Below are 25,307 nucleotides of genomic sequence, written 5' to 3'. Positions count from 1 at the left end.
AGACTCGCCATGAACGCCAGAGAGAAATGCACATTTCATATGGATTACATCAGAGAGTAGCCCATTTATTTTGGTTTGAATATTTTCGTTTAAAAGACATTTCAAGCTTTCTGTAATGTATAGCCTATATTTCTCAAATCTGTGAGGCACACGCTGAGTTTAGTTCACATGCAATGCAAGTGATCCTGCTGGCGCCTTATTACATTGTCTGCTAGGCTATATATTTGCTTATTTATTAAATATGGGCAACTGATTGATAAAACATTGATCAAAATTAAGATACAATTTATACAAAACGAAATATTTTTAAAAAGAGTTTTCTATAAAACAAAACTTAATGAAGTCATCAAAATCATGTTTTACCAAAAACAGCGCCGTTGCTCCCCATGCAGTCCTCTTTACAGCCTCCATCTCTACCTGCAGACTGAGCTCGTGCGTCATCTTCATGCCAGTTATTCAGCCAATAAAGTGTAGGCCTATGTATTTCAAAAATGTGTCTAGTACTATATAAATGACAACGGTTTAATTGCCATTTTTATTTCAAAGAACCCGACCGACCGCGACCCGAATATCATTACAAATATTTTTGGATGACTCATAACTGCGGTTAACCGCGGGCGACCGCAGGCACCCGCTCATTTTGGATCAACCCGCGCATCACTGATAACCACAGACTTTTTCGAACACACTTTCCAAGACTGGTATTTTGACAAATTTAGTATGTATTTGTCGGTAGAAAAGCAAGAAGTCTTTGAAGACGTCTCTGCGTTAGGGTTGTCAACGAATATTCTAAATTCGAATATGTATTCGAATAGTTTAAAAAAACGCATTTCGAAGGTGAAAATTTAATATTCTAATAAAAAAAAAATGTGGAAAAAAAGGCCCGCGGTAGTAGAGGCGTGGTTGTCTGCGTTGCGTGTGGGCGCGCTAGCGCGCCTGAGGGTTCAGGGACAGGTCACAGCCTCACAGGAGTCGCACTGTCTGGCACAGCACCACTGCTGAAAGTTGACGCGTCTTCATGGAAGATGCCAGCAAGTGCAGAGCCCAACTCGACCGCAGCAGAGAAAATGAGGTAAAATTGTTGACCCGCGAGATAAAGTTGTATGCAAGCTATTTAAGATACAGTTAGCATACCATTCGACCACTAGCAACATGAGGTCACCTCTCAAAAAATTGCACCCAAATGAGCATGGCATAATGTGTGGATCTCCAGCTAAACAGTCACGTCTTGACACTTAAAGTTACTTTGCATCGCCCGCCGCAAGCACTTTGTCTGCAACACGACAAAAGGCCATAATGGATAAAATAATTTTGTTCATTTGTAAGGACATGAGACCGATCAGTATCGCGGATGGGGCACGCTTCGGGGAGTTCTGTCAAGCAATGCATCCGAGGTTTGATTATTTATCGTTTCATGTCAAGGAAAAGTTCCATGTTTACCACAGCACAGCTCGCTCGGAGCATTCAATGTCAGTTCTATATGCTGTAAAACTTCAATTAATATTAATAATATTTGTTTCAATCACTGAATGAAGCCTGCTATATTTGGGACAACAGTCGTGACCTTAAATTGCTTGCACAAAAATTTGTTTGTTCATTTAAACCATTATGCACAGAGAACGTGAGGGTGAGAGAGCGTGAGGTCTGCAGTCTTGGCCATTAGTTGATTTCCTTGTTTTTGTGTAGGTAATACGTTGTCATATATGTTTAAACTTAAATAGACTATCTATACAAGTAGTTATGTCTCTTTGTATTATTTTTGCCTGTTATTGACGTAATGCGCGTCATTGACAACATGCGCAACCAGATGTTCGAATAGTTCGAACGTCAATTTTGAGCAATTTTGACAGCCCTACTCTGCGTGCGCCCTGAACACCAGAACAACGCGGTGCTGAATTAAGCTCTTTCGCATCCTTTTCTGTTTGTTTAAACTGCAATGCGTATTTGTTCATTCAGGTGCAGGAGGACGCGAACGTCCTAAAGGAGAGCTCGGTTCAGTGTTGCTGTCCGTGAGACGCGGCTCTCTTGTGCACACCGAACACAGCGCGTGAGTAACCAGCTACTCGGTGGAGCTTTCCGGCATCGCGGGGCTGAATCCAACTTGATGTCTTGAATGCTCAGAGCACGTTATAAAACGTATTTTTAAAATACTAATTTCTTTTTTAATAAATGTCATAGCATATCATATTGCCTAAAACATAAGGTAGGTACAAAAATAATCAGTGATACATTTGCGACCTCAAAAAAATTAGGGTCACAATGTCATTTCAAAAGGTTGGATATGCGACCATTTTGGTCGCAGTGTAGTTCCCTGGGCTATTATTCATTCATATATTACATTATTCTGCAACATTTTGTATTTGTAATTAAATTATTGTTTGTAGTAACTTAATATCACATTTTAATCATGCTGATTTTTTGAAGAATAAATGAAATGGCACTCTTCGTGTGATATTGATTAACTACATAAAATGATATAAATATATACATTTTCTAACCTCCATATCTTGAATTTATTGATCATTCACATGCATTCATAAATACATTTGAATACACCAAATAATGCAGTGAAAGAACACACTCAAAATGCACACGCGCACTAGTATGACTTCATGTAACTTTACATTAGCCTAGATGTGTGCACTTTTTAGGCACGATTGGTTTCGTTTTTTAATATACTTGATACTGTTAAAAGGCACATCATTAAAAAAAAAATACGAGTTCACATATCACACCTAAACACGCTTGGAAAGTGTAATTAGAACTAGCTACTAAATTAGTTAAAAATGCCTATCCATATACAGCTATGATTCGCGAACCCCAAACTGACTCAAATGATTCGCGAACCTGCTACAAACTTCCAAACTGACTCAAATGATTCGTGAACCATCTCCGAACTCCCGAACTGACTCAAATGATTCACGCTCTGAACTCCCAAACTGACTCAAATGATTTGCGAACCCGCTACGAACTCCCGAACTGATTCAAATGATTCGCGAACCCGCTACGAAATCCCGAACTGATTCAAATGATTTGTGATCCTGCTCCGAACTCCCGAAATGATTCAAATGATTCAAATGATTTGCGATCCCAAAACTAACTCAAATGATTCGCGAACCCGCTTTGAACTCCCTAACTGACTCAAATGATTCGCGAACCCGCTTTGAACTCCCAAACTGACTCAAATGATTCGCGAACCTGCTACGAACTCCCGAACTGATTCAAATGATTCACGATCCCCAAACTGACTCAAATGATTCGCGAACCCGCTCCGAACTCCCGAACTGGTTCAAATGATTCATGCTCCATACTCAGAACTCCCAAAATGACTAAAATGATTTACAAACCCGCTTTGAACTCCCAAACTGACTCAGATGAATCACGCTCTGAACTCCCAAACTGACTCAAATGATTTGCGAACCTGCTACGAACTCCCGAACTGATTCAAATGATTCACGATCCCCAAACTGACTCAAATGATTCGCGATCCCGCTCCGAACTCCCGAACTGGTTCAAATGATTCATGCTCCATACTCCGAACTCCCAAAATGACTAAAATGATTTACAAACCCGCTTTGAACTCCCAAACTGACTCAGATGAATCACGCTCTGAACTCCCAAACTGACTCAAATGATTCAATCTGAAGTTCCCATCCAAATCAAATGACACCGCCAGCGCTACTATTGGCTTAGTTCTCTAATTTCATAACATTTACTGATTTTAAGGTACGAAAAGTATGTTGTTAACAAATAAAATATCAATATTTCCATTCCGAACTGCTTTCCGAAACATCCACGAACATAACCAGGTGAGCAGATCACTCTCTCACTATTTGATTGCTCTAGTCTTTATCCACTCATCATCATCATCATCCACCAATCAGAACACACGAGAACTCTTTGACCACAGCTGCTGTGCTTCTAAAGCTCTTGCAGCAGGTCAACACTGGTTTTCTCTGAGGATGTTGGATCACATCAGATTGTGGTTAATCTTGCAGATCATGATTTATATCTATTTTTCCTCTCCCTGCAGTTTGGTAATATAAAGATTCCTCATTTGAACTCCCACCTCTTCTGTGGGTTTTATTGTTCTGGGTCTGATTTTGGGCTCCTGGGGTCTCAAAAAAGAAACATTTTCAATCTCCAAGGTGAATGTTATGACACCTGCTGTTTAAGAGTAGTATGCGGGGACATGAATGCTAGTGTCTTATTCCAAACACAGAGGTGTGTTCTAATAGCAGTGTGGCTCCCTCTGCAGGCGGCGTACTCTCACGAGAAGGTCAAGATGGAGGGGACCATCACCCAGCAGACCAAGCTCATAGACTTCCTGCAGGCCAAGGTAGAGCACCCCTCTAAGAAGAAAAAGGTCAGAGTCATCCGCTGTAAATTCACTTCTTTAACTAATCTGACTAACTGCTTGCTGAGCTGCGCATTAGGTGTACGCAAATAATCGCATACTAACCGCGTCATCCGTCAGAAATCTCATATTTATTAATATATACAGAAGCCCTGAGTAAGTGAGCTGTAGGAAGGAACACCTGATTTGACTGGATATGTAGGGATGGAAAGGCAGGAAAGAGTCCTAGTGTGTCTGTAGGTGTGAGCCTGGGCTATTCACTAGGTCTCGTGTTTGGGGTGCAGGGGCTGTTCGGTGGCCGGCGTCGAGAGGATCTGCTGGCAGCGCTGGCAGCGCAGGGACAGACGCAGGTGCCCGCTGTGACCCCTGTTCCCCTGCAGTACAACGACCTGAAGGTGGCGCTGGAGAAGGAACGCATTCGATGCTCGGAGCTGGAGGAAGCCCTGCAGAAAACACGGCTGGAGCTCAGAGAGGGTGAGACCTTTACATTCAGTTGTGTGTTACATTTGGAAACTGGTTGCTCGTTTTCTTGTTACAATGAACAGGGACTCAAATTTGGTCAACAGTTACATAAAAGCAACGTGAAACTCATACAATTGTTTTTGGAAATTCTTCAAAAGAAAGTATGTTTTTTTGTTTTTCAAGATGAACATAAATATCATGAAATACAGATTAAAAGCGAAAGAGAAACTAATGTAAATTTTTTTATTTCAAATTTTTTATGTAAAATCATTTTCTGTTTCTAACTGTTTTTAAATTCATTTTAAATAAGTACATTTTTAAATCATTTTAAAAGTTTAAAAATTGCTTGTTTTATTTTTATTTTTCTTCATGATTATCTTACTTTCTTTTAAGCACTTTGAATTACCATTGTGTACGAAATGTGCTATATAAATAAACTTGCCTTGCCTAATGTAATTTCCTTCCTCATACTGTCTATGTTGTCGGAAATGGTGTTATATTTATATTTAGTCATTTATCAGACGCTTTTATCCAAAGCTACTTACAAATGAGGACAACAGAAGCAATCAATTGTAGTATTAAAACTACTATTAGATCCAAAACTAAAAGCTAAAACTGTATAAATACTATACACATTTGAAAAATGAGATAATTCATTGAAAATGACAAATGCATACAAAAAAAAAAAAAAAAACTAAAAATAAAGCTAAAACAATTCAAAATATTAAAGAATAAAAGGTAAAAGAGTATCATACATAGGTATAAAAGCATACAATGTATATATATAAATATATATATATATATATATATATATATATATATATAAATATAAATATATATATATATAAATATATATATATATATATTGCTTTTAAATTTAAATAGTTGCTTTTGAATATAAAAAAAATAAATAAAAAAAGGATATTGCCGTTTCAACAAAAAATGTGATTTTTTTTTATTTTTATAAATTTGTATTTTTATTTATCAAGGATGCAATAAATTAATCAAAAGTAACAATGAAGACATTTAATTTAAATTTTGTAACATTTAAATGTTACAAAAGATTTCTACTTCAAATAATTGCTGTTGTTTTGGGCTTTCTACACTTAAGAATAATGCATCTCAGTTTCACAAAAATATTCGGCAGCACAACTGTTTTCTACATTGATAATAATCAGAAATGTTTCTGGAGCAGCGAATCAGTATATTATACTGATTTCTGAAGATCATGTGACACTGAAGGAATGATGCTGAAAATACAGCTGCGCTTCACATGAATGAATACACTTTACAATATATTACAATACAAATTCATTTCAATTGTAATAATATTTAGCCTGGGAGAGCAGAAGAGACTTTTAAGTGGTAGCGTAATAAAGGGTTTTTTATAATGAAACGTTCTGTTAAACACTAAGCAAACGTGCCACACACTGTGTGTAATGTCGTTTTTTTCAGTAGTGTCTCACTCTATTCTCTCCTCTTAACAGTTCAGTTTAATACAGCCTCTTAACAGTTAAACTCCTCTTAACAGTTCAGTTTAATAAAGCCCTGGAGCACAGTGGTACTCCAGCCACTCCGGGTTTGGCTCGTCAGCAGCTCATGATGTCCACTAAATCCAACAAATCCCCCGAGCACCAGCCCAGCAACGGCCTGATGTCGTCCAGCTCCGGCCGCAGGAAGGACGCTGCCAATCCTGAAGGTTAGAAGCCAGACATTCAAAACATAAGCAAAACAACTATTCTGTTCTTCCCATTTCATCTCATGCTATGAAAGGTGAAATTAAATCAGAAGCTTGTAGAACAATGCTTATTTGATGCATATTAAATGCTGTTTTAATATAAAATGTGGAGGCTCTGTCCTCTGAAGGACTCCAGAAATGTTTTGGCTCATGTCTGTTCACGCTCACTGTCCTCTCTGTTGTCGTTTTACAGAAATAAGGAGAGCCACGTCTGAAAGTAAGTTCTTACATAACAGGCTCAGGCGGCCCACTCTCAAGAAACCGTGCCATTTGTGCTTGAAATATTTAATTATTTACACTTTTATTTCTGAAGGTCACTGATGAAAAATCATGAAATACTAAAAAAAATAAACTTCTTTTTGAACTATATGGTCAGAAAAACTTTGACTTCATTTCTCAAAAATCATTTCAGAAAGGCCAAACCATTATTTTAAAATGTGGAAATGTATCAAAATAACAGTTTCACATTCACAGCAGATGCATTCTGCATTATTACATAAAATGCATGGAGCATTTTAGTAACTTTTGTATACATACTATTAATGTTTTTATTATACATACTATTAAAATGATTATATATATATAATATATATATTGCCACCTTTAAATTATAAGGTTGAGATATTGAGCTTAAAAGTTTTTGTGTTCCATAGACTTCTATAGATAGAACCCTTTTTGTTTTCTAAAAAAAAAAAGTCCCAAAATGTACACCGATTACAAAAGAAACATCACATAATGTGAATAAGTTGTCACAGAATAAGAATATGTGAATAACTCAATTTTAACAAAAATGTCAGATAGAACTGGTTTCACCCTCTGGTGGAGAAGTGTTCTCAAGAGATGACATTTTCAGCTTGCTTTGGCCTGTTTGCATATGTTATATAGATGGGTGTAAGAGACACAAGACCATTTTTAAGAAACTACATTGGTTTGATCCTGTAGAGTACACCAGACGTGTGAAGGACAGGATTCATCACAACACTCCTCATCGCTTCACACAGGGGCTCAACATGAGGGCGGCCCGCTGCACCGTCTGTCTGGACACTGTCCATTTCGGACGGCAAGCTGCGACATGCATTGGTACGGATTACATGTAGACCATTTCCAAATACACTGTCACTGTACTTATAACTAGGGACTTTTTGCATGAGTACGATACTGATATTTTTGTTTCTTTCCGATACCAGTACTGGTATTGCATTGCACAAATATTGGGTAGACAAACCACACTGACAAATGGTAACATTAAAATTAAGTCAAATGTATTATTAAAAAAGAAAAAGGCTAATAATGTTTTTTCTTTTCTTTTTTTTAATCAAAATGATTTTTTATGGGTTAAACCAAGTAGGAATAGCTTAAGCAACAAGTACAGGCTAACACTTTGTTGTGAAAAAGGGAATCATAATGGTTTGTTTAAATTTGTTTAGTAAATAAATTATTCCTTTAGTCACTTTCTTATTTTTTCTTGTCAACCCTGTAAAACTTGAAGCTAAATTAAGTTGTTTTTACATATTATACATTTACACATGTGAAATGTGCTTTCTTCCACTGCAAGGAAATAATTGACTTTAGGGATGTAAAAGGACGGAAAGTATCCAAAAATGTCCATAAACTTCACATAATTTGAAAATGTTTTAATATGTTCTCCCCCTTTGCAACCCTTTATTAACTATGTGTGATGAGCTTCTTAGCATAATTTAATAGGAGAAAAATGTGGAAACAATGGAAAATGGAAATAAATATTATTTTGCTCCAGTTCCTACTCAGGCATAATCCCTTTTCTGACAAGTGATGACAAGTTATTAAAATCTAACCATTAAAAAAAAAAAAAAAAAAATATATATATATATATATATATATATATATATACTATTATTATAATTTTTTTAAATAGTGAATTTATTACACTTTTATGTTATATTGCCTTAAACTGCATTACATTTCTGTAACTAGTCAATGCTGTGGCATTAGTGTATCTAATATGACGGCTGAGCAAATTAATATTTTTTTTTTCTTCTTTCGGAAAGTCGTGTTAAGCTTTTTGATAATGGCGCTCATGGAAATGCAATAATTATTTGTTGTATTGTTCATCCACCACTATAGATGACCTGTGCTTCTAAAAAACACAGAATGTGATAAGAGCCCACTGTTGTTTCTCAATAGATTGCCATCAGGTCAACCTGGGCTAAAGCTTTCTGTGTTGGTGTAACCATCTCCTTTCTCTTGCTTCAGAATGTCATGCTTTGTGCCACCCAAAATGCTCACCGTACCTCCCAGCCACCTGTGGTGTGCCCACAGAGTACGCGCTGCACCTGTCCGAGGCTCTGTGTCGGGAAAAGGGAAGCACCTCTGGTCTGAAAGATGCTAGTGGACATATGAGGCTGGAAGGATGGCTGAAGCAGCCCAGGTGAGCTGTGTGCCATGAGCATGAACACTGTCAGAAGAGAAGCAAACACTAAGTATGCATGGAATTGTGGTTGTCCTCCTGCAGAAATGGGAAGCGTGGTCAGGGCTGGGAGAGGAAGTACGTGGTGCTGGATGGATATAAAGTGATCACGTACGAGACAGAACCAAGAGACGGTCTGTGAATGTTTTTACTTTGTGCATTGGTTTGTTTGATTGCACACAGCATATTATTACAGAGCAAGAGTTCATCTCTGCTGGAAAATCTTTATTTATACTAGCTTAACCTGGTCGAGCTGGTCTTTGGATAGCGGTAGCTTGCTTTGACTGAATCTAGGTGGTTATGGTTGGTCTGGTCTACCAAATCAAGTTGGTAGCTCCTCCTGATCAACAATCTATACATATTAAACCAGCTTAAAGAGGTCTGATGGTCTCCAAACCTGAGCAGCTAACAAAACCCCTCTAAAACCATCAGTCCAAACCAGCCTAACCATTGAAAACCTGGTAGATGGCCAGAGATGATGCCGTCAAGATTGATCCGACCACACATCCACTTGTTCGAAAAAAATATATAATTTATGTAAACTTGCACATTTTATACCTAATTTGTTTTTTTGTTGTGGTTACATTTATTTTATATTGTGTACAAAGATTTAGATTTGAAATTGATAACTCCATCTAAAGCTGGGTCTGGACATTAATGACCCACATGGACAAGCTAGAAACCATTTTAAACAAGTTGCTGCCTAAATCAGTCTAGTTGTATCTGTTTTCCAGCAGGGATAGACAGGTGTGGAGTGATGTAGCTTGATGTGAATGATGTATAATCTGTCCTCTCAGAGTCGGTGAAGGCGCTGGATGAGTTTGAGTTGTGTCTCTCTGATGGAGACGTGACTGTTCATTCTGCTGTCGGTACTTCTGAGCTGCCCAACACAGCCAAGACAGGTGATGCACTGTAATATGTCCTTATTAACTTTTGGTATGAAGAATGTGGTATGATCCATGTCCAGATGTCCCCGTGTCCTAACATACTTGTATGTATTTAGATGTGCCATATGCGCTGAAGTTGGAGTCGTCTCCGCAGTCGACATGCTGGCCCGGTCAGACTCTGTACCTCATGACCTCTGGGTTTTCTGAGAAGCAGCGCTGGGTGGCCGTGCTGGAAGCCATTGTGGCCAGCAGTCGTGGGGCGAGAGAGAAAGCCGAAGCAGATGCTGTGAGTTAGAGGAACCAGAAACACCCACAGACTGTTCATAGTGACATTTAAAGAGTGACATGTAAGGCAGAAACTGTAGGTTTGTTTCTTCTTACCAGTTCACCGGAACGCAGGGAAACATACTGATAATCCTTAAAGCTCTGCGTATTGCATAAAATGAAAAATTTACTTTTTATACAATACTGTTCACATCCTCTTGATGGTGTTTTTGGTTCTGTACAGAAGTTGTTGGGTAACTCCTTACTTAAGCTAGAAGGAGATGATCGTCTGGATATCAACTGCACCCTCCCGCTGACTGACCAGGTACCTGGGTCCTCCACTTTATTTCATTATATTCATATTTGTTATAGTTGAATAAACAGTCATCTTGTTTTTGCCATCAGATTGTGTTGGTGGGCTCTGAGGAAGGGCTCTATGCCCTGAATGTGATTAAGAACTCCCTAACTCACATCCCGGGTATGGGATCCGTGTTTCAGATCCATATCATCAAGGAGCACGACAAGCTGCTGATGATCGTGGGTGAGCAAAGATCACTATCATTTATTGCTCATTTCAGAAATCAAAACTGAATGGATTTGACTAAGAGCCTTGCAACAGAAAATCATGGTATTAGACATGTGCCGATATTCGGTAATGCAATAAATCACAGTAATGAAGATGCACGATATTGTTATCCTGGGCACTTCAAAATACCAAGAATAATTATTTATTACAAATTATTCCGAATTTTGAATGCATTTTAAGAATTAATTTCCCATCAACTGGTCACAATGCACAACACAGCTGTATTCTGCATGCATCAAAGACACGCGTGCACTCTGATGTAAACAAGTACGGATGAGAAGCACAGCACATTAGCCCCGCCCCGCGCAAGAGTTGAAGTTACGTTGCTACTTAGACCTTCGTATCGTAACCTTATCAAAGAACCTAATAAAATATGAAAATATATATTCCAGATATTTAATATAGGCTATGGGTAATTGCACTATGATGGTTCGTTCGTGAACAAATCTTTTAGGTGAACGAATCGTTCTGGTTAACGTAATCCACTGACCATAGACGGTAAAAGACTAATTTCTCGTTCACTGAAGTTCCTCCCTCCACAGCAGCACGCGAGCGCGGCGCTATTAACAGCGCATGCGCAGCTCGTGAACAACTCTGTGAACTGTTTCATCCTGTCAAAGAGTTACTCAAGATGTGACGGAGCATGTGACTTGTTGAATGTAGTGAACGAATACGATCTTCTCGTAGGTGAAAGAGTTGAATTAACTGATACATCTCGTTCGTGAAGGAAATGAATGACAGTATACAGGTTCAGCAATCAGTAGATACAAAGCACAGTTATTGGTGCACATACGCTTGTTTTCATATTTGGAATACAGAACATAACTCCACGTTTAATCCCCGATAAAACCTTGTGCTTTGTTGATCTGAACAATTTATTTAGACTATTTATTTAATGCGATCATGCACACACTTTAATAAAGCCAAATCAGTTTTTTCACAAGTAAATACGTTCGTTGACTTAAGACATAACACATAAGACACTCTTTTTCGCCAACTGCTGGCGTATTTGTGTAATATGAAGAAATGGTCACTGAAAGAATCAGTGAATGAATCATTTTGGTGAACGAACTGAAAATCAACAAATCTCTTGAAAGAATCAAAAATTCTAAATTCTAATAACTAAATTCCATGCAACATAAATGGATCTTAAAAAATTTAGTTTTTAGTGACCTGCCCCAACCCGCCCCGCAATAAAGTGCCAATTTCTTAACCTGCCCCAACCCGACCCGCAGGTTATGAGACGACCCGTGCATCACTACAGCACATGGCAGGATGCCTGAAAGATGCTTTGGATGAAAGCACATTCACTCTCCGACAGCAGATGGCGCTTAATAGCAGAAAATGCAGCCGTTACCCTTGAAACAAAACAGATGCACAACTTTCAAACCAACAAAAGAGCAACAATATATAAGTTCTGTGACAAGGTTTGGTTGGTCTTATGCAATACATGTAGCAAGCCTTTTTTTATAACAAATAAAAAAAACTAGTAGATCGAATAGAAAAATAACAGCTGAATGCTAGTGTTAGAGGGTCCAACTCCAAGATTCCTGGCTGTTTTGGAAGGTGTTATGGTTGATGCGCCTAGTTAGAGAAATTGTGATGAAGTCATGGGCTGGCTGAAACCACAAGAAGTTCTGTCTTGGCAAGGTTGATTTGAAGGTGATGGACATGCTGAGATGCGAGCAGCTATCATCGTCAGATCATCAGGATGCAAGGAGAGGTCCTCAAGTGTCATCAGAATTGCAGTAATATGAAAAGCCATGTTCCTGAATGACAGAACCTAGTGATGCAATGTAAACCGAGAATAGAAGTGGTCCAAGAATTGAGCCCTGAGGCACCCCAGTAGTTAGATATTGTGACTTCTCCCAAGATACCATATTGCATAATACCATCACTGCACCATAGTAACCGTACAATACTGTTTGACAAAGGAAGCATTTAAAGTAAGTTGATTATGATGATGTGTTGCAGGGGATGAGCGGGCACTGTGTCTGATGGAGATTAAGAAAGTGAAACAGTCTCTGTCCCAGTCTCACCTCCCTACACTACCTGAGATTGTGCCATATATCTTTGAGACCGTCAAGGGCTGTCATTTGTTCGCCGCAGGCAGGGTGAGGCTGCAGTCACTGTATTTCACTGCATTGCAACTTCCTCTCTGTGTATTTTTAGTGCACGGTGTTGCATTATGCCTTTTTGTGATGTGCAATGCAACAAATTTGTAACTTACGTGGTATTTTGTATCTATTCTTGCTTTAGATAGAAAATGGTCCATGCATTTGTGCTGCAATGCCTAACAAAGTCACAATACTACGATACAGCGACAATCTGAACAAATTCTGCATACGGAAGGTAAGTGGCATTTGAGGTTCTGGTACATGAAGCAAAATAACTCGTATGTCACAAAAAAATGTAGCAATGTTATTCCTTTGCAAACAGCCGCATTGTTTGACATGCTGTTGCCTTCTGGTCTGACTCCAGAGATCGCTCACACGAACACACCCCTAATGATCCAAACCTTTATCTCTCAGGAGATTGAAACACTCGAGCCATGCAGCTGTATCCACTTCACCAGCTACAGTATCATCATTGGTACCAATAAATTCTACGAGATTGAGATGAAGCAGTGTGTTCTGGACGGTAAGTATATTAATGACGTCCTGTGGGCGCAGTTAGATGATTGTTTTTAACCTTCAGGTCAGTCCAAAATCTACTGACGTCTGATATCTCCTGTGATGGATCTGTTATTGAAAAGGATTCAGCTAGTCATTGCAGTAACATTTGCATATTCCAGGTTGGACCAGTTGGCGGACCATTTGTGAGAACATGATCAGGCACTTATAATTTGTAATTGTGCATTATGTAAACAGCGTTTTGCACGATGGGTTGTTTTTGGCAGAGTTCCTGGACAAGAATGACGTGTCGCTGGCATCGGCTGTGTTCACTGGTTCCTCCCACTGTTTCCCAATCTCCATCGTCCAGGTGTCCAGCACTCCACAGAAGGAAGAATATCTGCTCTGCTTCCATGGTCAGACACCATCACACTATCTAAACTACATCAAGTTCCTGTTGCATGAGAATATTAGTTGCATGAGCAACAGTTCATACAAAATCATTACGTACTCACCACCATGTTGTACCAAATGCAATTTTTTGTACAAGCCAATAGTATGTACATATCTAATATATAAGACAATAGTCTATGGCTATGTTTAAATACTCCATTTTATCACATTTACATTCACATTTTACATTCACTTTGTGTTTTCAATCTGGCAAAATTAACAAAAGACTGTCTATTTGTTTTTTGTCAAGTCTAAACATTTTTTTTTAATCTCTGATTAAATATGCTAAAATAACTGTCTATTTCTGTTATTAAACCCTTTTTTATAAAACTGGTTATATTGTATTTCTATTCACTGGATTCTGTCAGCTGCTAAATTAAACATTTAATATGATGACAATGCAGTACTACTGTATGCATTGTACAGTACATGCTGTACATCATTACTATTAAACATTTTTCATTATTCTTTGTTACTAATTGCATACTCTATTAAAATAGTGTGCAGTATACAATAGTACGGTCCTACGAAATAAGTTTCTTTTAGGTTTTTTTCCCCAGTCATTATATATTTTTTCCAAATGAATTTTTTTTCCATTTAAATTTTTCAGAATTCCATTTTTTTCTCCATTTAAATATCTCTGACTCTATTAAAATGGTTAATACTTAATGTATTAATTTATTTACAATAACAGCGCTCTGTGCTTATTTCCCCCAGAAATTCTGTGGTGTGCAAATCACTTAAATTGTATTGATTTTCTACATTCATTGTGTGATTTCTGATAAACAGAGATTGGTGTGTTTGTGGATGCTTACGGTCGAAGAACTCGCCCTGAGGATCTCAAATGGAGTCGACTTCCCCTGACATTTGGTAGCCAGTTTTCCATTTGTAACAAAACGAAATGTGTAAAACATAGTGATGAGGATCTTCAGGATCACTAACTGAAGCATCTTCTGTTTTTTCAGCATTCAGAGAGCCATATCTGTTTGTGACCTACTTCAACTCGCTGGATGTTATTGAGATTCAGGGACATGCAGCTCTTGGGTAAGATGTACAGCAACATGCATGAATATAAGACAGCAAAAATAACATTAGAACTAGAGTGTGACACTAAATTCTCTTTAAAACAGGCCTTCCAGTCTTGTTCACCTAGACATTCCTAACCCCCGTTATCTGGGTCCGGCCATATCGTCTGGTGCCATCTATCTGGCCTCATCCTATCAGAACAAACTGCGGGTCATCTGCTGTAAGGGCAGCCTGGTGCGGGAGTCTGGGGAACTGCAGAGGACCGGTTCGAGCAGGAGGTGCGGGTTATGACAGTTTAGCCCAGATTTAAATTCTGAGTGAATGAGTCACTATTGAAAATCAGATGTTGTAAATTTGCAGATTTATACTTTTAAGTTACTACACTACTTGGCAACTGAAAACAGTTGAATTTAATGTAAGAATTATGTTGTGATAATTGTAAATAATCAGGGATTAAAAACCTTTTAATTTTGGTAGATTTAAACTTTGAAAAAAAGTTCTTCTGGTTAATTAGTAATCATTAATTTGAAGCATTAGTTGACTAATCGCACATTTATTAACAATTTAAATAATTAAAATAAGCCTTTAATTGCCTACGCGCTCAAGCGCTAACATAAAGCTTGCCACAGCGCACCGGCAGAAGTAATAATTATGAATGTGTCAGGAAAAAACAGTAAGGAGGCTGCATTTACATTTTAATAATGTATTGATACACTAGTGTTTCTTTGATTTTTAGATTTAAGAGATGACGTCAGCAACATTGACTCATCCTCTCTGCTGTAGCAATGCGCCTATGTGCATGTTTCATGTGAATTACATAATCTGAGAATATTTGTTATCCATTTGAATTGGTTCATTCTAGGGCTGCAACTAACGATTATTTTGATAATCGATAATCTGTCGATTATTTTTACGATTAATCGGTTTATGTACTTATATTTTAGTTTTTTCCATTTTTCCCCCAAGTAAATTATTAATAAATGGTCTTTATCCTTCAGCATAGATTTTTAAGAGATTTTAACCATTTTGCACTGTCATATCCTCATCAAAAATATACCTGGAGTTGTTTTATTGTGTTAGTAATCCTTTGTCGAACTCTTCTGCAATCAGAACACTGACCCATACTCTAGCAAATTTCACAAGGAGATTTCAAATGTTTTCACCATGGCAGTCCTTAGAGCTCCTAAAGTAGTTTAACATCCCAAACAAAGCTTATTAAGGAATCTTTCAGAACATATTTTCACGAAGAATAAGGATAAAACAGAATAAAATTGCAGTGCATTGTATTTTATTATTTACTGGGAAACAGCTTTATAGCTTTTGCTGTGAAATTGTAAACAATCCTTCGAAAAAAGTGCCAGTGGCATGAAACCTGAATGGAAATCACAATTTAAAGTAAAATCCATCAGAAGGTTGTCCAGAAAAAAAAATTGGACACACACAAAAAACCTGCTGTGTGAAAAAGAGCAGTGAATACTTAGAAAAAAAAAAGTGCATTTCAAATATCTTTAAACATTTACCTCTCTCATTCAGTCATAATTAGGCTGCACGACTGAATTATGAACTGGTAAACGACAAACTGATTACAGAACACGTTTGTAAAGCTTTAAATGTTAACTGTTAAAAAGCAATGTTATCAGCTTTTACGACTAAACATTTGCAAACAACATTGTACTGGAGAATCTGCACAAATGAAAGTCTCCTTTCTCCTTCTTTCCAAAGCGCTCGCGCAGAAGCGCCCCTGAGGAGTCTGCCTTTGCTAAGCAACCATGACGCGCTCTCTCCTTGAAGACGTGGAAATTTCAGCAAAGGATAAATGGATTTGCAGCTGAAAAAATCGCTTGCAGTAGCTCTGCTACTAAATTTATTTCAAAATGGAAATCCATATACAACTATGATCAGCTGTTCTTTTCATCTTGACTGAGCTTTTAACGTTACGGGAAAGGATGAAGCTGATTGATTAGTTCTTGTCACATGACCCGCGGTGCGCTTGTGGCATTCTGAAAAGTTGAAATGTTTTAACTCGATGCTGTGCGGTGTTGGAAATAACGAACTTGAGCGCGCAAAAGACGCGATATGTGAACGTCCCCTTAAACAGTTCAGTAGTGCAGAGTTTACAGGTTACTCTTCTTTTTTGAAGGCTCAAAGTTAAGTACTCCCACATCACGCTGAATGCTGCAGAGACGCTGTTCGGGAAGCACATGACATAAAACGAGACTAGCTATTGGCTATTCGCTACTTCTCCTGCTGTACTGGCTGAGTAAATCTTCCGGTGGCTCATTACTGCCACACTTTGGTCACCGCAGATTTGAAATATGCATGAAATGAGCTGCTTACGGCAAATAAGAGTTATTTAGCAACGAATCGATGACTAAATTAGTTGACAACTATTTTAATAATCGGTTTTAATCTATTAAATCGATTCGTTGTTTCAGCTCTAGTTCATTCAAAGTAGAAATTTTGCTCTCAATAGATATGTTTTTCATAACTGTAAGGCAAGCAGAGTTTTGTAGTTTCGTGCTCAAGTTCAGAGAGACCGAGACGGCAGAAAGCACTTCCTGTTTGCTTTCATTATTTTACAAAAGCACAATGTTTTGTTGTTATTATAAGTGCGCACAAATAAACGTAGAGTCTTTACAGATTCAAAATAAGTATTACTCTTATCTGTATGACCAAAAATGAGGGAGTATTTTAAGAGCAAGTGATAGACGACTGTTTGGATGTCCTGCCCGATGTACTATATTACCATAAAGCAGCCGTTAATGATCTGACTTCTTGACTGTGGGTTTAGAAAAAAAGAAAAAATCTGTGACTAACCGACCTATAAAATTCTGGTTGACCAAGCCTCTTCTGATCAACAAACGGTTAGTCGACTATTAGGGGCAGCTCTAAATTTTTTTTGTTTTTTGTTTGTTTGGCGCAGAAAATAGAGAGCCAGAAACACATTGTAATGTAACCTAACATGGTCACTACAGTCAATTGTGGACTGTTATTTACATATTATTTATATACTATTATAGTATTCATTAAGGTTTTTTTAAATTGCTTAAATTGTTTATATTTTAGTTTTAATTAGATTTTTTGTAGTATTGCTACATTTGCTATTTCAAAGCACATATGCTGCTATGTGCTTTGAATTAAAAATTGAAGGAACAAAATAATGCTCTTAGCTAGTAACTTTGCAACAATTTTCTTTTATGTTCTGCAAAAAGTCTTTTTTTTTTGGTTCTGTTTCTAATCCCAGGGAATAGTAAATGTAATTATTTGATGTCTGCTATCTATGGGACCTTATTTTTGCCAGAGAATGAAAAAAAAAAAACGTATTAAAAACGTTAAAATGTGACTTATCTCTGACAATTCAGAAACTGTCTCTTGTCTGAGCTTATATCTTGCATATTGTGAGTTTACATGGCATATTCATGACTTGTGCATGCAATTCCAAGAAAGAATTTTGAATTGCGAGATCTAAAGAATTCTAAGGGAAAAGTCTGAAATCTGAGATGTACACTTCTGAGAGAAAAAAAAAATCAGATTTGCCAAATGTAAACTCAGAAATCTAAGAAATAAAATCTAAATTGTGAAATGTAAACCCAGAATTCTAATTTAAAAAAGTCTGAATTGCGAGATAAATTCAAAATTGCAAAATGTAGACTTGCATATACGATAAAGAAAAAAAACAGCAATTACCTTTTTTTATATATTTACTCTGTGGTGGAAATAAGCTTCCATAGTTATACTGCTGCTGTTAGTGATCTTACCACAGTTAAAGGTATTTTCGCTTACAATATCCCTTACTCGTGGTAAAATCACCATGTTATCTTGAGTTGCTTATTGCTTCATCAATATTTCATGTTCACAAACCGTATAAATGATCTTGTGTGCAGTCAAAGCATCATGCATTTACCCAAATCTTCACAGCAGCCCAAACAAGCGCGGGCCACCCACCTACAACGAGCACATTTCCAAGCGCCTGGCCTCGGGTCCCGGGGCCCAGGAGGGGCCTCTGCACTGCGAGCCCAGCACCCCTCACCGCTACCGCGAGGGCCGCACGGAGTTCAGGAGGGACAAATCTCCAGCCCGGCCTCTGGAGCGAGAGAAATCGCCTGGTCGGGCTGTGCTAGACAGCCGCAGGGAGAGATCGCCCGGGCGCTTCGAGAGCAGCGGCAGCGAGAGAGACCGGGAGCGTTCGCGCCTTCACACTAGCTCTGTTCGCACCCAGCTGACTCCCGTGAACAAGGTACGCATGAGACACTGCCACGCAAACTGTGTATCCTTCTAGGGATACAGACATTAGGTTTGACGATGTTCATGCATGCACAAATGCATGAACATCTGCTGCTTTGTAGTTAAATTCCTTCTAGTTATGGCCTCAAACAGGATGCTCAGCAGCAGTAATGCAGCAGTAATGATGTTTCTGAGCTGATCTGCGTCAGACAGGGCAGGCAGCCTGTTGAAGTGTTGAAGTGACCTCTTTATCCTGGTGGTGGTGTAGGTTTGGGACCAGTCTTCAGTCTGAAAGCGTCCCGGAGGGATGACGTAAGAGCCATCGTCCACCTCCCGCGTGGATGGACTTGCCCTTTTAACAGGTGCTTCGTAAAACTCTGAACTATATCATCTCATGCCTGTAACCGTGAACAGAGCCATGTTATTCACTCGCAGCCCCAGAGTCTGGGACATTGTGCTGATGTTGTAAACTCTGTTCATGCTGTAACCCATTCATGAAGGTCCAATGTAAAGAAAAACAACTGTGATATTATTTTTTTTTTAGGGAAAGACTTTGAAGGAATATCCCGGGTTCAGTACTGTAAGATTTTGGGCAATTTTAACTTCATTTAATGAAATGATAAAATTTGTTTATGTATTTTTATGCACTTTATCTATTAGTATGGAGGGATACTCAGGGCAATTTTCAAAAGGAATTGCAAATTGTGATTTCCATATGTGGATGCATAAATTGCGACAATCCAAATGCAATTATAAGGAGACATTTACAAGCACAATTTTTTTATTTATCGGAATACAGTAAGTAGCCTACACAAGGTTGGCAGGTTACATGCACGATGCAGAGAGAGTGAAAAAGCAAATGTGGTAATTAATATTGCTATTTAAATTTGACAAGCTCATAACTCGTAAGACAAATGGACTTTGCCTTTTTTTAGCAAATTTAGCAGTCACTGTGCGTTCGCGAAAGTAAAAATGCAAACAGTAATGCAAGATTTGCAATTGCATTTGGATTATGTCACAATGTATGCGTCCACATATAAAAAGCGCAATTAACTATACAATTTGCAATTCAGTTTGAAAATTGCCCTGAATATTCTTCCATAATTAGTATCAGAAGATTTTAATTATAATACACTGGCCATTTTCTCAAAATCAATTTTTTCCCACTTCACCAGCACTTGGAGCCAATTTTAAAGTTTAATTCCTATCAAAATTCTAAAGGTTTTTACAGACATTTTTTTCTCAACACTGATATTTTTTTTCTTTTTCATTAAAAAAAAAGTTAATTGCATAATGCTAAAACACAAATTCTTCATTAAAATATATGTATTGGTCTTAATCATCCACTTCGTGGTAGGACTACTTTAGGTTGTGTTGTTTCGTTCACGTAAACGGGCTCATTGTATTATCCCTGTGTGAAAATGATCAATTCGCTGACCTTGACCAGCACTGATGAGGTTAGTAAGCAATTGCATCTCACATTAAAAATGTACTTCCATTGTGTTTTCCTGAAACCACTATTTTTTGTTTAGTTGAAATTACGATCTGTGGTAAATGACAACACACCACAAATGCTGTACATTTACTCTGAACTCAGAATATTCCTTCAACTTAATCACGTGATTAGCACTTTGTAAATATGGTGATTTAAATTTTTATAGCTCAACGGAACTTGACTGATGAAGCTACGAAGTCTATTTTTTATGCTATTAAAATGTTTGTATAGACAGTTGAAATGGGTCTCCTACAGAAAAGTACAGAAAAGTTTTTATTTCAATGTATGTTGTATGCTAATGTGGTAAACAGTCAATTCGGCTGCTCTTAAATTTGTCCAGTTTTTTTAAGCTCTATTTGACTGACACTATCGAACCTACTGGATATTGTATATTTTTATGCTAATAGAGTCTGAGCTTGTAAATCTTTTTAAAGAGACACGTCATGTTCTCGCTACAAGTGTCCTTGTGATGTTCAAGTGAACTTATCGTATTTTCGTCGGAAATAATGAAGCTTTCGTCGGCACACAGCAACGGTTCCTCGGGGCTCTTCTGGAAATTTCTGCTGCTTATCCGTTAACAGACGTCCTGTTCAGCTGTGAAGTGAAATAATGTCCGGTAGCCCTCAGGGTTTGTGGAAGATCTTCTGTCGTTCCGCGTGGAATATGAAAACAGCTCAGAGGCATTTTGAGTTCATGGATAATTGTAAGCAAACGCCTGAGTGATCGAATCAAACGCATGAGTAGATTCTGACTTGGTTTTGGGACGTCCCGTCATGTACTAAGTTACTACCTTAATATTGATAATCGATGTTTTTCAACTTAAAAAGGCTGCTTACCTTGAACTTTCTTTTTGTATAAAGAAATGAAGCTATAATAAACTATTAAAGTATGAGCCATACTCAGTTCTCCTGGCTTCGAGTCGTTCTTGTGGTCTGTCAGAATTGGAGCACGTGATCAGCACAATTGTGATTTGTGCGCTTTCGTTCATTACCGATTCATCATCCGATGCAGATCATGGGACTTGACAGCGGGACAGAGCTAATGGTAAGACCATCCAAAAGGTTTGGAAATGCTAAACATTTGGCAGATTAGAGATAAAATTAATAATGAAATAAAAGTCAGTTTCTAATGTGAAGGCCAGCGGGCAACGGAGTGACGTCAGAGCTGGAGAAGCAGAATTCAATCTATAACGTTATAAATGTAAGATTTATTTTTTGATTAATGTAATAGTTTAGACTTTATTTTGTAATCATTTTATAGTTGTATTGATTCATTTTTGCTTATGTTTACTGTTCCTTGAGAATTCCTTTAGAACAAATGTTCTCTTGAAGGTGTTTGTGCATGCGAGTAAATAGGAAAAGAGGTTTTATCAGCATCTTAAGGTAATGCTACAGAATGTCAGTAAGGTAAAAGGGATTTATTAGTATACTTCATGACTGCTGGGATGTTGATGCACTACCTTTGACTTTGAGAAATTGCATTTTGGTCTAATTTCTCACTTGATTAAAACGAGAACCCCTTTCATAACCCAAACCGTGTGCTATTGTGTTAAGTCAGTAAAGCTTATTCATTTTTATCATGCATGATTTACCTTTTTTTGTCTCTAAATTACCAATACATGGCAAATGACTGCACAAATTAACATACATTTTATAACATTTGTTCACAAGTCAAGATTTTATAAAGCTTTGCATGCATTTTATCTTTGATAATGTTGAAAGCTAAAGTGATTGAATTTTTATTTACTGTACTAGGGAGTTTTGTTCATTCAACTCTAAACTGCTCTTCAGGTTTTCCTGTCTGCCTATTTTGAGTAAGGAGACTTTATCAATAGCTTTAATGGAACCAGAGTAATTATCATGTTACCAGCTTTAAAGTGATGTTATTGACAGCATTTCACAAGGGCTTTCCAAACTGTGAGGGAGTTAAGAGTCAATAGGCATTTCTTTGTCATTTGCATAGTTAACACTGGGCATTGAATCTATATATATATATATGGGTTTAACGTCCATCATCACGACTCTGAACCCTCACGTTACAATTCAATCTTGATTATTCTAATAGTTTAGAATTTATTTTGTAATAATTGTATTAATTCATTTATTTTTGCTGATGTTTACCATTCAAAATAAAGAAATGAATTAATACAATTATAAAATGATTACAAAATAAATTCTAAACTATTAAAATGAGTTAATGAAAAGTTAATTAAATAAGGTAACAAAATAAAAATTTCAACTAAAAAGCAAGAAAAATAAATTATTAAATATTTAAAAACAAGAACCAAAAACTGTACGAAAGAGATTCAGTATTTTTTGTTTACCTCCAGTGAAGCTTGAATGTGTTAAATTACTGAAAATATAAATTAAAAAAATCCTCAGGGGTATGGTAAGTAAACTCAAAGGGGGGTGAGATATCAAACAGTTTATAATTAATGTCATAGATCAGTGAAATGAGTCCAGCATTCACTTCAGTTTGGAATTCCACTTTGTTTTATTCTTACAGAAATCTGCGACAGTGTATTTCTGATGATTACCAATGTGCAAAATATAAACCCATGGAATTTACTCTTTCTGGAAAACAAAAAAAATGGCGTTAATGCAAAGGCTGTCCAGCCGCAGACACTGGAAACAGAGGAGCAGATGTCACCAGCTTTAGGTATTAACACCCATCATCACGACTCACTGGTGAGACCCAGGACAAGGTTATAGTTCACCGCAAAAAAATTTAAACGCTATTTTTTTACTCACCCTCTTACCATTTACAGGAGCTTTCAAGATTTATGGTGCTCTTTTTCATAGCCATCACATCCATCAAGTTCCAAAATATACAAACACTTGCAGTCACTGTCATTGTATGGAAAAGAACAGCATAAAGAGCCTCCCAAATCCTCCTTTTGAGAGGAAAAAACAACATAAGGGTGAGTAAATATTAAATATCATATCAGGTGAACTTCTTGAAGGAATTTTCTGGATGAAGCTCAAAAAAGCCAATAAAATGGGAAGCAAAACAAAAGAGATTTTGATTGTGATTTGTGCGTTGTGTGTGTGAGGAAGGGGCTTCATCTTCAGTGCAAACGCAGGTCAAACCCATCAACACTGATTATCCTGTGGTGTCAGGATTGAACACACAATTCAAATGAAATAAACCTGATAATAAATAAGTGTTGGGTGGAAAAACAAAACAAAAGGGCCCTACTGCAGCATATCACATACAACATCTCTCTCAACATCTCTATTCGTCTGTTCAGCGTCGCTCGGAGAAACATAAGAAATACATTAAAAAGAAAACCCCCGAATGGCTACAACTGGGGAAAAACAACAACTTATATTTGGTGACTAATTTAGTGAGCCACTGTTTAAGAATTCTATACAATTTCTCATCTTAAATGCTATACGTCTCATTCTAATATATTATCTCATTTATGTTACAAAAAAAATGCACTAGTGAGAACGTCGGCCAACGTCCACACAGCAGATCAGGAAAAACAAGAGCGCCATCTATCGGCCCGTCACTAGACAGTCAATATTAGCCAGAGGGAGAATGCTTTCATTCTGAGGAAGAAACTAACAAGAGTCTGGAGTTAATGGGGAAACTGGATGCGTGGAGAGTCGGAATCACGTCAAAGAAGAAACCAAAAAGCCCGCAAAAGAGATGAGAACCCAAAAACAAAACTGGGATCCTGTGGTGTCGTCCCAGCAGCATCTTTCTCAGGAACGCAACTGATAATCTATCTTTGTGAGATGACGAGGGAAGAAATCCTACTTTTGCACACACCGTCTGTCGGAGAAAAGCTTCCCTCTATGCAGCAGGTACAGGACAAGTTTCATCGCAAATGAAGAAGAGCTCTCAATCGTCTCTTATGAAAGTGCTAAGCCTCCTCTCCTCATCATTCCATATATACATGATTCCCTTTCAGGGTGGGAAAGAAGCCACACAACAGTCTGTGGAGCGTCTGGTCTGGGATCAGTTGGAGCTGGCGGTGATGGGTTTGTCCAGCTCGGTGCTCAGAGGCGGAGTGGGAGGCTGCAGGCTGCTGAAACACGACTTGCACACGCGACTGGGCTCAAACAACTGCTGGCTTGGCACCGGGATCTTCTGATCGCAACAGCTGCCACAGAACACATTCCCACAATTCCTGCAGATGTCAGGACAGGAGAGGAGGAGGAGGAAGAAGAGAAAGCGTTCAGAAAGGAAAAAAGATAGAATAGAATTAGTGCCTTTATAAAGAACTCGGGAAGCCTAGAATACATTAGATACAAAAAAACATTTATTTCCCGAAAAGAGGATCTGGAATCTGGAATGGTTTAGAACTGAACGCACTTCATTTCGAAACTGGGGAGAACAAAAAGAGTAATAACCTCTAAATATTCCCCTACATTAGTGCTGTCAATCAATTAATCACAAAAGTTTTTGTTTACATAATCTGTGTGTACTGTGTATTGTTTATTGTTTTATTTGGATCCCCATTAGCTCCCACTATGGTGGTTTGCTAGTCTTCCTGGGGTCCACTGAAATCACAATACAAAAATACAAAATTCAATTAATCAATAAAATCTATAAAAACTATACGATATATTAGCTACCATGACACACATTTGAAAGAAGTACAAATTATGCAGTTATCCAAAAAGCAACATCTATTCAACATGCAATTCAAACAATTTAAAACAAAACATGCAAAAATAAAAATAAGTAATACTTTCACACCTGTAATCTCTGTTTTATTGTTTTCTTAAAAGAAAATGTACTTTTGA

General features: G+C 37.6%; 2 protein-coding genes across 11 annotated transcripts in view; one reads left to right on the top strand and one right to left on the bottom strand.

Moving 5' to 3' along the window:
- LOC132098105 (citron Rho-interacting kinase-like) overlaps nucleotides 1-19,746 on the top strand; it is a 79,797-nt gene extending 60,051 nt beyond the window's left edge. Inside the window, exons 21-40 of one of the 7 annotated variants that reach the window (XM_059504246.1) lie at nucleotides 4,259-4,339; nucleotides 4,642-4,831; nucleotides 6,351-6,518; nucleotides 6,751-6,774; nucleotides 7,500-7,637; nucleotides 8,790-8,964; nucleotides 9,049-9,137; nucleotides 9,801-9,905; nucleotides 10,007-10,176; nucleotides 10,399-10,479; nucleotides 10,560-10,695; nucleotides 12,715-12,854; nucleotides 13,000-13,092; nucleotides 13,272-13,380; nucleotides 13,640-13,768; nucleotides 14,595-14,675; nucleotides 14,771-14,849; nucleotides 14,936-15,109; nucleotides 18,750-19,068; nucleotides 19,324-19,746. In XM_059504246.1, coding sequence (XP_059360229.1) covers nucleotides 4,259-4,339; nucleotides 4,642-4,831; nucleotides 6,351-6,518; nucleotides 6,751-6,774; nucleotides 7,500-7,637; nucleotides 8,790-8,964; nucleotides 9,049-9,137; nucleotides 9,801-9,905; nucleotides 10,007-10,176; nucleotides 10,399-10,479; nucleotides 10,560-10,695; nucleotides 12,715-12,854; nucleotides 13,000-13,092; nucleotides 13,272-13,380; nucleotides 13,640-13,768; nucleotides 14,595-14,675; nucleotides 14,771-14,849; nucleotides 14,936-15,109; nucleotides 18,750-19,068; nucleotides 19,324-19,347 — 2,505 coding nt within the window. In that variant the 3' untranslated portion in view covers nucleotides 19,348-19,746. Of the gene's footprint in view, nucleotides 1-4,258; nucleotides 4,367-4,641; nucleotides 4,832-6,350; nucleotides 6,519-6,750; nucleotides 6,775-7,499; nucleotides 7,638-8,789; nucleotides 8,965-9,048; nucleotides 9,138-9,800; nucleotides 9,906-10,006; nucleotides 10,177-10,398; nucleotides 10,480-10,559; nucleotides 10,696-12,714; nucleotides 12,855-12,999; nucleotides 13,093-13,271; nucleotides 13,381-13,639; nucleotides 13,769-14,594; nucleotides 14,676-14,770; nucleotides 14,850-14,935; nucleotides 15,110-18,715; nucleotides 19,212-19,323 lie in introns of those variants that run through there. The other 6 variants (XM_059504242.1, XM_059504241.1, XM_059504244.1 and 3 more) reach the window with 6 other exon arrangements.
- A 3,808-nt stretch (nucleotides 19,747-23,554) lies between these two features.
- The window catches only part of LOC132098104 (myotubularin-related protein 3-like), a 50,621-nt gene continuing 48,868 nt past the window's right edge, over nucleotides 23,555-25,307 (bottom strand). For all 4 annotated transcript variants that reach the window (XM_059504233.1, XM_059504235.1, XM_059504234.1 and 1 more), the window contains one exon: nucleotides 23,555-24,688. In XM_059504233.1, coding sequence (XP_059360216.1) covers nucleotides 24,517-24,688 — 172 coding nt within the window. In that variant the 3' untranslated portion in view covers nucleotides 23,555-24,516. The remainder of the gene's footprint in view (nucleotides 24,689-25,307) is intronic.

This window comes from Carassius carassius, chromosome 21 (genome assembly GCF_963082965.1).
Source record: "Carassius carassius chromosome 21, fCarCar2.1, whole genome shotgun sequence".
Lineage (NCBI taxonomy): Eukaryota > Metazoa > Chordata > Actinopteri > Cypriniformes > Cyprinidae > Carassius > Carassius carassius.
This window is presented reverse-complemented; position numbering and strand designations above follow the sequence as displayed.